Genomic DNA, 13,412 nt, shown 5'->3' with positions numbered 1-13,412 from the left:
ATCATAGGTTAGTTTTTATTTCGTTTTTCTTTAGTTTCCGTCAGTCAAAAACGGTTGTCGGCAAACATTTTTTGTCATAGTTTTAGTCGACACAATGACCACTGAATAGAACAGACGTGTCCAAATGCTGTCCCGCGGGCCAATCGTGGCCCAACTTTCCTAAAATGTGACCGCTCACAGTGGTTTGAGACACAACGGGGCCATGGTAATTTTTCAGGTTTTTACATATTATTTTTTCTTTTTTTTTTTTTTTCTTTATTTACCCAGGGTAGTAGCTGAGCACAAGTGCTCATTTTCAGCAACGCCCTGCAAAAAAAAAAATATATATGAAAGTACAGAATGTAAGCTTTCATATGATGTATCATTCATTGAAATTGGACAATATTTGAAGAAGATGTGATCATTTTAAACTTGTTGAACCAGAAACCCCAAAGTAAAGAAAATGCCCTGGCAAGATTTTTAACTTTCAACACCTCTGGGGCCCTGAAAATGGGTGTGAAAATGGGAGTGACATAGGTGTTAACTCCACCCCTAACCACGCCCCTAACCACTCCCCCACTTGCTGTACTGTCAACTGTCAGCTGTCAATAATTGAAACAGAGACCTTGTATGTATTTTTATGTGGCAGGGCAGCTGGCATAAACCAGGAGAAAATCCTACGAGAAGAATAAAGTAATCTAGAACGTTTGATGTTTTTAAGTCAGTAGATCATCAAATAATCATAATAATAATAATAAAGGGAGAAGAGAATAAAACTAGTTTGTTTATTTTCACAGTGCATGACTACAAGAAAGAACAAAACACATTACTTAAAAAACAGCATTTGTGCAGTCTAAAAACACTGGATGGTCAGAGGGTATAGCTATACAACTATAGAGCTTTACAAAGTATCTACATATTTACACATAGTACCTGAGATTAGATAGAGTGAGCATAATGCATGTGCATGATATACTCGTGGACGTTAAGGTGCTAGAAAAACTCACCAAAAAAAGACCAGTCGGTGCGTTGTACATGGAATTAAGGTGCAAAATGTGCAAAATGTCAGTGTGCGTCGACCGCATAATCCACATACAGAAGACAAAAAGTCAAGTCACTTGTCCCTGGTATAATCCACAGTTAGCTCAGCAGCCTGACGGCAGCCAGGTGAAAGCTGTTCGTGAACCATGGTGCTATACTCGGACAGTCTTCTTCTGAGGTGCTGTGGACTTTGGTTTGGGGCATGTGGTGTCTTTTGCATCATCGCGACAGAACTTTCTGATTTCCTTAAAAAGATATTCCTGTCGGGCCATGTCCAGTCCAGGTGGGGGTTGCACTGGAAAACCATCTACTGGGGGAAAGACACCAGGTATCTTGAGCAGCTGAAACTCCACTACTTCTGCGTCACGGTCTTTTTGGGCCATCACCACACCAGGTTTATCTGCATCAAAGCTGTAATAGAGTAGAAGCAAACATTTAAAAAAAGAATATTGTCCACTGTTACAACACATAATTTTCACAAAATAGAATAAAATGGGCTGTGTACATGGGTGCATCCTATAAACTATTTAATCCATATTCAAAAATTATATAAATACTTCAAAAAAGTAAAATATTTAAAAATATAGCAGATCTACAAGCTCAGTGCCTTTTTAATTTATTTATTAAAACAAATAAAGAATAATCACATACCATCTTCCATAGCAGCTTTGTAGAGATGCCACATTATGGTGACATTACTTGGCAGCAACTTTAAACTGTAATCTTTGTGACCAGGGTGTCGACCTGGCAGGGAAATGGCATGGATCTCTGCATAGTTTGTGATGAATGTCAGGACACTTTTGATGTCCTCTGTAGTCAGGAATTTCTTGTTTGTCCTTGGGCCTTTCTTTCTCTGGCGTGGTGTTAAACCATTCTCCTTGTAGTGTTGCTTAAGGGCATGGAGAAGGTTGTTGCTGATCCTGGACAAAACAACAACACAAACACTTGGTTACAAACTAACAGCTAACAACGTCATTTAATACATGGATACATGATTTGTATTTACTGTTCAGCGTTTGGATCCGGTCTAGAGCCCGCCCATTGTATCCGCTATTTACACCATACACATGCATAACGTTCACTAACTGTTTCCGTGTCCGTCTAGACCGGATGTTGATTGTACGTGGCTGTATGCTTGGTTTCTATTTACTGTTCAGCGTTTGGATCCGGTCTAGAGCCCGCCCATTGTATCCGCTATTTACGCCATACACATGCATAACGTTCACTAACTGTTTCCGTGTCCGTCTAGGCCGGATGTTGCTGCTAACAGCACAGTGTAAAACCAAAACACTCGCTCTTTTTTTTCTCTTAACCGTCTTTCTAAAGGCATCATAAACACACTGGTTTCAGAGACTAGCCCCTGAATATAAACAAGACAATAATAATAAACTGAAACTCACACATAGACGAAGCAAAATGTAGCGCGGCACACCACGACGGCATTCACCATGTACGTTGATCTGTTGATCAGTCGCTTCTTATTCACTTTCTTGGTGGACTGAGTAACTTCTGAGTCATTCATACGCGTCTTTATAATCCCCAAAATAACCATGTCTTTCTGGTCCTTCGACAATGATGCCATGTCCGTCCTGGTCTCCCAAATCATGTCTGGATCGAGTTGTTGACTGCACGAAACATGCAACATGCAGCCCTTCTACGTTCTCTTTGGATTTGGGTCTCTTTTCGCATTTGCAATCAAGTTTTTAATCTTCTCCATTTCTGCTGGTCGATCATTGTCCACGGCGACATTATTAACTTCTGTACATAGTAACAGTTGTACTAGCCATGAAGAATGCTGTTGTGTTTACTCTCTGACAGAAACACGCTGCTACGTAAGGGTGGTACTCTGGTGCGTGAAACTGGAGAACAATGACTAGCCAGGCCAATCGAAACTCTATGCAAATTCTGGTTGGAATGTTGTTCAACCCCCAAAATACGCACAGAAACTCTCTCTAAAAAAAAAAAAAAAGTTCTGTACCCAAACACTGTAAGCGGTCACAAATGTATTATTTATGCACATTTCTGAGTGTTTTAAATTAACCTGGGCAGATTTTTCAGTAGACTTTGTAAGTATTCCTAACCTAATTCCTAATTTGAATACATTTTAATTGCAGAATTACTTCAATGTCACACCTAGTTAAATTTGACTACACTGCTGTTTGATCCAAATATATTTTTTTAGACTGCACTTGCAATGCATGCAAGTGAAAAAGGCTGGAGAAAAAAAGGCCGAATTGTTTTTGTTTTGTTCACATTACAGAGTGTCTTATTTGACTACATTGCCAACAACATATTGATATTGCACTGTAGTTAAATACAATTGCTGTAATGCGATGCATTTGTATGTGAGTTTGTTATGGCACAAACAGAGGTACAGTATGACATTGACAGGAGATGTAGTCGTGGAGATGTAGTGTAGAAATAAAATATTTATGTGCCCCACATTTGTCACAACACATAACACATAAAAAAAGGAAAAAGATGCATGTCAAACGATCTATTGCTTGGATGCATAATATAGACATAGGATGCAAAATGATCCGATACTGGCGGATTCCAGCATAATATTTTTACCTCGCTAAAGGTGAGTGATCAATGTTCAATAGAAAGGGCAATATATAATATCCTTTCCAAGTTGTATTAGCCTTTGGTCGTGAGGTTAAACCTTGTAAACTAACTTCTTATCCTCATTACACGTGAGAGTAGGCTATTTACTTTATTAACGTATCGATTGAGGGACTTGATTGTGCTGATCTACAAATTGTAAAATGAGTGCGTCCCGCCACGTTGTAAGCTTTTGTAGATCTGTCCAATTTGAGGAGTGATGCCTTTTATGGTCTTAAATGGGGTGTGGAGCAATGCAAATGATTCTCCACGTGCGCGTGCCTCTGACTTTCAAACACAAATGAAATACACCTGTGATAGTCCATGAGCCAGAGCCCCAAAATTGAGCAATGATTATCGAAAGAGTGGGCAAAACCAAACCTATATTAAATTGTTCATAGGGTCAATACGAGTAAATAAATATATGATAACCTTTCCAGAGGAGCAGCTTTTTCATAGTTATCACACATTTTTTTTATTTTCCCCTACATACATGACAGGTGAAAAAATGACAAAATTTAAAAAATAGTTATCATAATGAAACTTCCTGAGCTGATTACTTGCATGAAGACAATGATTTATCGTATTACAAGTTTTCTGAAATTGTATATTTAAATATGCAAATTAGGCATTTAGTCCATGAGCCAGAGCCCCAAAATTGAGCCAGATATTGAATATTCCCTCGTTAAAAACCTTTGACTCCAACATCTCTTAACAAAATGAAATAAGAATGTTCACTCTGGCTTTGTCCAATGTTCCAATGTTGATTCTGGAAAGTTTAATACAAATTCGGGCATATTTTCGTAATGCCTAATTTGCATATTTAAATATACAATTTCAGAAAACCTGTAATACGATAAATCATTGTTAGACAGGAGGGATTCCAGAAAAAAGGCCTTCTATAAGGAGGTTAGAGGCATTTGGGGGTAAAAATTGGGAACAAAGCCATTTTACATAATTCAAGGGTGCTGAATCAGAAAAACACTGTTCCCAAGCAAAATTCTTAGTGCTTAACCTCCCAATTTGCATATCAAAATGGCTGCCGATTTTGAAGTATTTCTTAAATAACTCTATAACAAAGCAATCAAATCTGACAAATAAAGTGTATATATTTATATTCTGAGGGTCAGACAATGTGTGGAAGGTATTTATAATGTAATAGATGTTAATAAATATGCAAATTAGAGGCCACTATTACAGAAAACGGTTTCGTACTTAAAGTGATCCATCCGCATCCCCCTTATTGTCTCCGCCAGGAGACTTTGTTTTCACTTTCTAAATATGACACACAGATTGGTCAAGCCTCACGTGACACGTGACAATACGGTGAAATAGTGTGATCTGTTTGGCTAGTGACGTATAGCGGCCTATAAATACATGTGTCACTTTGAAAGAGTCTGTGCCTCTTTCAAAGTGAGGTAAGACAGGAACAATCACGAAATGGCGGATACTGTAACAATTGGATAGGATACATAATTGGACAGATAGGACAGATAGGACACTTACACAGACAGGAGGGATATGACACTTACACAGACAGGACGGATAGGACACTGATACAGACAGGACGGATAGGACACTTATACAGACAGGACGGATAGGACACTTATACAGACAGGACGGATAGGACAGTTATACAGACGGATAGGACACTTGTGTCATGTTACTATGACACAGTAACATGTTCTAACATTCCCAACACAAGTCTGCTGGCGGAGACTTGTGCTCCGAGGAGCACTTTTTCTAGTTTTATTTTATTTCTACTTATCTGTATTTTTACCATCCTTAGGACATCTAAAATATATATTTAGATGATGTAAAAATCCTGGTACATTTGGCCCCTGATGACCAAAAAATAAATGTGACGTTCCATAAATACGCTATCATGGGGATTTCTGCCTTGTATAACTCACCCCCAGGAGGAGTTAGAGCCACAGAACTGGTACTGATAACTGAACACAAACTACTTTCAACACAACTATATAGAGTGGGATGGGGATGGCTATAGGTACACTTAGATGGCCAACAGGGAAAAAAAACTATTGGTCGTGCACACACAAACCATTGGTTTGGTTGGTGTGTGTACACAGTGGTTAATCCCAATGGTCTGAGTATCTACAGGGCTGACAAGGGACTAGTACAGCCTAGTACAACCTAATAGAGCCTAGTACAACCTAGTCTAGCCTAGTCCAGCCTGTTCCATTCTAGTATAGCCTATACCACCCTCCCCTAGTCTGTTCTCCCAAAAGGCTGGACTAGTCTTGGATGTACTCGGCTGTACTGTACTAGACTCTATTGGTCTCTAATAGGCTGTTTTAATCTCTAGTAGGCTTTGCTAGGCTGTACTAGGCTATATTAGGCTTTACAAGGCAGATCTATACTATGGTCTACAAAGGTTCATGCAAAACTATTGCTCGTGCACACACAAGCTATGGCCCGTGTACACAGTTGTTAGTCCCTATGGTCTGAGTATCTACAGGGCTGACAAGGGACTAGTAAAGCCTAATAGAGACTATTAGAGTCTGGTACAACCTAGTACAACCTAGTCTAGCCTAGTCCAGCCTGTTCCATGCTAGTATAGCCTATAGAAATGATTTCATGTGCATGCCATAAGCAATGCACAACACGTCGTTGCAAATGCCGGAAATCTGGGTTACGATGCACAGCCATGTGTGCATGTCAGCAACGAAGTGATGATCAACCTCCTTGTATGAATGTGGTCTAGTGTCTAGACTTTCGTTCAACAATGGCCAGTATCTTTAGAGTACTAAACCGTTATCTGTTATGGGGGCCGCTATTTTACATATTTCGGAGTAGGCTGATTATTATATTATCATATTATATTACTTACAAATTCTTTACTCACATTGTAGAAAATGTATATAGACACTTCATTTGTCAATTTTGCTTGCCTGGCCACAGAGTTATTGAAGATAAAGGTGCGAATTTGCCAATTTGGCAGCCATTCAGATATGCAGATTAGAAGGTCAAAAACTAAACATTTAGCATGGGGAAAAAGTATGTATTTTAGATGTCCTAAGGATGGCAAAAATACAGATAATTAGAAACAAAATAAGGGGGATGCACATGGACCCGTTTGAGTACTACGGTAAATCGTTTTATGTAATGGTGGCCTCTAATTTGCATATTTATTTACATTATTTACATTTATTTACATCTATTACATTACAACTACCTTCCACACATTGTATGACCCTCAGAACATAAATATATATACTTTATTTGTCAGATTTGCTTGCTTTGTTATAGAGTTGTTTAAGAAATACTTCAAAATCGGCAGCCATTTTGATATGCAAATTAGGAGGTTAAGCACTAAGAATTTTGCTTGGGAACAGTGTTTTTCTGATTCAGCACCCTTGAATTATGTAAAATGGCCTTGTTCCCAACTTTTACCCCCAAATGCCTCTAACAATCACATATTTCAGAAATCCCTCCTGTCTATGTCTTCGTGTAAGTAATCAAATCAGGAAGTTTCATTATGATAACTCTTTTTTAAATTTTGTCATTTTTTCACCTGTCATGTACGTATGGGGAACATAACAAAATGTGTGATAACCATGAAAAAGCTACTACTGTGGAAAGGTTATCATATATTTATTTACTCATATTGACCCTATGAACAATTTAATATAGGTATGTGTAGCAGGGCGGTATGCATTAATATATAATATAGCCAACTACGCCACCTGGGGAGTTGCACCCCAGGAAATATGTATAATATAAATCAACCGCCTGAACATATATTGCTCCTCACACAGGTTCGTTGGTACAATTAATTAAAACAATAATAAAAGAGCATGACATTCATTAGCTAAAACAATATGATAATGCACTTAATAATAAAACCTATTCGCCTATAGGGCCAGTGCTGGGGGTTAAGGGGGAGGATGAGCAGGCCGGCTGACCCAGAGGAGGGCACCCCAATATGGCACAGCAATACAAAATTAAAATGACTTCACACTAAAAGCACAGCAAAGGGGGGAGGGGAATTACCACAACCCAACTGGGCAGCCGTCACCTGCTCCCTCGCACCAAGGGGTCCCCAGCCACAGGCCTGAAAGACAGGAAATAAAGCTTAGGCAGTGCAGGGAAATAGATTTAACTTGTATATTAATTATTATAATAGGATGCCGTCTGTAGGCCTATGGTCTCACCAGAGTAAACCAAACAATAACACAAAATAAGCAATAACAAAATAACAGAATAAACAATAACACTAAATAAGCAAAATAAACGAGGAGGCTGGCTGTGAGCCTGAGAATGTGGACCGATGCTTCCGAAAAGAGTAGGCCCACGTTAACCCATATAAGGGCATACGCTCAGCTGGAGGGGAACCTCAGAGTGGAGCGTCAGTGTGAGAGGGTTCGTAAAGCGAGGGTAATTCAAAACCCGCAAAGCAGCAGCAAGTATCACGGTGCCTGAAACGATAAATGGCCGTGTCATTCAACCAATTTATAATACTAATGTTCATTAAGACAGGAGCAGAGAGACAGACATTAACGTACCACTATGCAGCAAAGGCGGAAGCCACGATGGCCCGCTTGCAGCGGCGGACACCGGTAGGAATAAACTGTAGTAATAATAATAAAGGCCATGATTATTATAGTGTCTGCCTGACATAAAAATCAACTTATTATACTGCAGAGAAGGAGGACCACCAACATACCCTTTGTGCAGCTTGAAACCACACCACACACCCGGAGCGAAATGCCAATAGGATGGTAGACACACCGGGGCTACAAAGGGCAACAAACGGTCATGGTCAAGTTCACGACCATGTACCACACCGCATAAAGCAAAGTGCATAAACAGCAAGATGGAGAGACATACCTGCGCTGATGCACGATGAGGACACAGGCGAGCCCAACAGGCCAGCCTGGACGGATCATAGACCAGTGTGGAGAAGACAGACAGCTAACTGTGTTTGGAGGTGTGTTGCTTTTATACTGTTGCCCATCAGCCCACTGATGAGTGGGCGGAGGATGGGCCGTGGGTATAGTGGGAGTCAACGCCCATCCTGCTACAATCCATCCCCCCCAATTGCATCGTCGGCCCGACGATGACTCACACCAGTTACATCCAAACCCTGATTCCAGGGTCTATACAAGGCCGAGACCGCATTCAATGCCAAACTAGGGGAATCATTAAGCCCCCTTTCTACTGCCTGTGGGAGATGGTAAGGGTTGGAATGGTGTCCAGCTGTAGACCTTGGAGTTCTCCGTTGGACAACTTCACTACTACCGGATGTGTCCTCAGGTTGAGAAACCAGTGATGGCAGTACCATGCTGGACTCGACTGAGATGGAAGGTATGATCGAGGGATGGTCCCTTTGACCAGAGTCCACCGGCACAACCGCAGATGGTTGAAGAGCCACCAGCACGATGGGGACCGAATCATCATCGTAAGATTCCCCCACCTGATTCGGATGCTATCAATGCATTGAATGGGACATTATCACCTTTTATTAGACCATTGAATGGGCGAAGTAGGCGACCTACTTACCTACCCGTGATTTATCAGACCATTCATTGGGTGTTATCAAGACAGATACTGACCTACCAACGGAGATGACTTAAATAGTTCAGTTTCGGTTTTGGTTCAATTCAATTCAATTCAATTCAATTTTATTAAAGTGTCAAATCACAACAAGTTGTCTCAAGACACTTTACATGTAGAGAAGAGACCTAACATCCCACCCTGAGCAAGCAATTTTGCGACAGTGGCAACGAAAAACTCCCTCTTAATTCAACAGGAAGAAACGTCAGGCAGACCCTGGCTCTAGGGTGGGGGCCTTCTGCCTCGACCGTGTCGGGGGAAAGAAGAGAGAGAGAGAGAGGGAGAGACAGAGGAGAGACAGAAAGAGATACAGTGCAAGTAGTAACAATAACAATAATAGCAAATATAATAGTGTAAGATACTAGCATATGATAGTATAATATAGTACAGCAATAATGTGTATGCAGTATATAATGGAATAATATAAAAATCTTTAAGATAATATAATATACAGTATAGCGTAGTGGTATAGTGTAGTGTAGTAGAAATCCACGGTCGTGTCCAGGGTCGTGCTCCATGGAGAGGCCCGGTCCGGTCCGCAGTCACAGCCTTGAGCCGCAGCTGGGGGTCCGTAGTAACAGTCCATAGACTCCATGGAGAGGCCCAGGCCCGGTCCGCAGTCACAGTCTTGAGCCGCAGCTGGGGGTCCATAGTAATAGTCCATGGACCTGCGACGTGGGAGGTAGAAGAAACTCCGGGGAACGAGTCCCCGGTTGTAGAATTAGTGGCAGGCCTTACTAGAGCGTGAATCCGTACAGGGTTAATTACGATTGTACCAATGGGACACAAACCCACACAACCAAAGGGAGGACGAGAAGAGAGAGGACAAGGGGAGAGAGGAGAAAGGGGGAGGTGGGGGAGAGAGGATGACTATAGGGAGACTGAGTCTATACACTTCGGCTATAGGCTTTATCATAGAGAAAGGTTTTTAGTCTAGTTTTAAATATACAGAGTGTGTCTGCTTCACGGACTGAGACTGGGAGAAGGTTCCACAGCTGAGGTGCTTGAAACTTAAATGCTCTGCCTCCTGTTCTAGTTTTTTTGGGGTTTACTGGAGCCTTAAGCATTTTTTTATACTGTGAACGCAGTGGTGTTCTGGTTGGATTATGGGGCTCGATGAGTTATTTGAGATATACTGGTGCCTGTCCATTGAGAGCCTTGTATGTGAGGAGGAGAACTTTAAACTCTATTCTGTATTTAACCGGGAGCCAGTGCAAAGAGGCCAATGAAGGAGTGATATGATCTCTTCTTCTGGTTCCTGTCAGTATGCGTGCAGCGGCATTCTGGACAAGCTGCAGGCTATTTAGGGACTTACTTGGGCAGCCTGATAGTAAAGCGTTGCAATAGTCCAGCCTAGAAGTAACAAATGCGTGGACAAGTTTTTCTGCATCACTTTGGGACAGAATGTGCCTAACTTTTGCAATATTACGCAGGTGAAAAAAGGCATTTCTTGAAATTTGTTTTATGTGTTGTTTTGGTTTCGGACCATGACGGAGGCGCGCAGTCTCAGGCGAGCTGGAGCCCCGCGAAGGACCACCGAGGGAGCGAAAGCGACCGAGTTGCCGTCCTGATCGGTGCGACGCTCGCCTGAGCCTACTCAGCGCCGTTGGAGTTATGTACCGATAGGCACAGAATCGTAAATATTGTTGTGGGGACTGCTCCGCCTAGGTCAGTAGGCTCCAGTAGTAGCTCCTGATTACACCCAATGAATGGTCTGACAAATCGCGGGTAGGTCCGTGTATCGCCTACTCCGTCACCTACTCGCCCATTCAATGGTCTGATAAAACGTGATAATCTCCCATTCAATGCATTGATAGCATTCGAAGCCGGTGGATTCCCCACGCTCTGGACTCATCTGTGGATCACTGTCTCTGTTGCCGGGTGGTTCGTCCAACCGAGAAACGGAGGATCCCGAAGGTAAGACTACTAGTGTAGTAGGTTGCTCATCCGGGTTAACAGGCCCAACCAAGGCGTGGTCTGGTTGGCCAGAAGGACGCAGGGGAGCCCCTGCTAGAAGTGGATCTGCAGGCAAAGCCAGATGGGACTGGGGCCTTTCTGAAGGAAGAACAAACCAGTCACCCTCGTTCTGGTCTTCGCCGACCAAGGGTGGTGAACTGTCGACCCGTTGGTCATTTGGGGCGGTCCCGATCGGAAACTCTCGCCCAACCCGTTGTTTGAGGGAGGTGCGATGCACATGCTTCACTCTGCTTGGTTCACGCACCGGTGCAATGGTGTACCTAGCACCACCGGGCTTGGGAGCTCTGACTACCCTGCGGCCATGATGTGTTTCTCGGCAGTCTGCCGCAACCTTCAAATGGTCCCGGGCCCCCTCAAAAGCCATCTGAAGCCGGGTCTGATGTTCAATGACCAAGCCATTTACACTACCCACTGCCGGTTCAAGGACTCTTCCCCACGGGAAGTCCACAGGTAGCCGCGGTTCCTGACCAAACAACAGGAAATAAGGAGTCGCACCCGTGGCCTGATGGGGAGTATTGTTATAGCAGAAGAGCATCTGCGGAAGGCAGTCAACCCAATCCCGCTTACGGGAAGTGGGTAAAGTACGCAAGAGATTGTGTAGAATTGGATTCATACCCTCGCCCTGTCGCCCTGTAACAGAGTTACAACAATGCAAGAATACATACAGAACATCAAGAACAATGGCCTACACAGGCCTACAGAACAGCCCTTAAGAGTTCAACACCATATAAGGGCATTCAAGGTCCAAATAATAAGGGCACAGTACACGGCCCGAGGAGCGGACCGTGACAAAACAAACATAGAAGCAGTTAAACATTTGTTCTTACTGTCCAAACTAAAGAACCCATTATTTTAGTTTGTCGCCCTATTGTGAAGCAGCTGCACTGAAAATTCTGCATTGAGGGGATTTCCCTGGGGCAGATTTTTAGCTATGCAATAATGAGTTTAACGATTATGGATGCTTTTTTAAATATACATTTATATAATCGTGGCTCAAAACTGAAACTAAGTGTGGATCAAGAGGATAATATTTTGACCAGCAGCACGTATAAACTGAAGTGGTGGATGTCTTGGGTCACAGAACAGCACTTTCTCCAGGAGCACAGTGAAATCGCACCCGGGCCGGTACCTGTGGTCTCAGACTCCCAGCACCAATTGGTGCCGTTCAAATGGCACAATAACCCAGTTAATATGACGCGGAAACTGGGATTCAACAGAACTGCAGTGGGGCGGAGGAGTTAGCCTACAGACAGTGGTATGTTAATGAAACATTCATGCATGAAACCCATTTCAAACAGCATCTTACAACCAAACACACGTAGCGTACTGAAAAGAGTTGATGTGTTAATAACGAGACAAACTGAATCATCTGTGACCAATAAAGCCATTGACATGCGTCGGCGTCGCGCATTGCAAAGTTGTGGTAAAAAGCTGTCTTCGCACACTGTGTGTATGTGTGTGTGTGTGTGTGTGTGTGTGTGTGTGTGTGTGTGTGTGTGTGTGTGTGTGTGTGCACACACGCGCAAGAGTGTGCATGCGTGTATCTCTCTGTCTGTGTGTGTGTGTGTGTGTGTGTGTATGTGTGTGTGTGTGTGTGTGTGTGTGTGTGTGCGTGTGTGTACGTGCGTGCGTGCGTGCGTGCGTGCCTGCCTGCCTGCCTGTCTCTCTGTCTGTCTCTCTGCGTCTGCCTGTCTCTCTGTCCTTCTCTCTTAAAGTGCCAGTTTTATTGTTACCATTTTGTACAGCATGACTTTGGCTGAAAACTGAGAAAAAATATATATTCTTATATATTATTTGTATGTTATTATTAGGAATTAATTTGCCTCCTGTGTGAACTGTGCATAGCTCATAGGATGGGACGTAGGTGTAGACTGTATTTTAACATCAGTCATAATGGTGGTACTTCGAGTGACAAATATTTTCTGAGGTGGTACTTGGTGTAAAAAGGTTGAAAACCACTGATCTACGGTGTGTTTGGATTTGTTTCTGTTCATGGTAACAATGAGAATACTACACCTTCCATGCTATTCAAGGACTTTGTCTTTATTGATTTTTTATCATGTTTTATATCAAGGTAAAACTATATAAAGCTGTAAAGAATTCAAAGGATTAACACTGCTGTCAGTTGAAACATAACAGTCAACATTACAGGTCCATGTGCTTTACAAACAAGTAAGACGCGCGAACGCTGGAAGCGAACGCAGCTCGAAAATATTGTGTATTTACGGACTCTG

The 13,412-nt window shown here is 42.4% G+C and overlaps 1 protein-coding gene across 1 annotated transcript; it reads right to left on the bottom strand.

Moving 5' to 3' along the window:
- Positions 1 to 918: 918 nt before the first annotated feature.
- LOC311053212 (uncharacterized protein) lies at positions 919 to 2,817 on the bottom strand. Its single transcript, XM_084068668.1, has 3 exons — positions 2,421 to 2,817; positions 1,672 to 1,940; positions 919 to 1,431 (listed from the first exon to the last, which is right to left on the bottom strand). The coding sequence occupies exons 1-3, from the start codon at positions 2,663 to 2,665 to the stop codon at positions 1,403 to 1,405; spliced, it is 543 nt and encodes a 180-aa protein (XP_083924794.1). The 5' UTR covers positions 2,666 to 2,817; the 3' UTR covers positions 919 to 1,402.
- Positions 2,818 to 13,412: the final 10,595 nt, after the last annotated feature.

The sequence above is a fragment of the Gymnoscopelus microlampas genome, assembly GCF_963454915.1.
Source record: "Gymnoscopelus microlampas genome assembly, chromosome: 10".
Classification (NCBI taxonomy): domain Eukaryota; kingdom Metazoa; phylum Chordata; class Actinopteri; order Myctophiformes; family Myctophidae; genus Gymnoscopelus; species Gymnoscopelus microlampas.
This window is presented reverse-complemented; position numbering and strand designations above follow the sequence as displayed.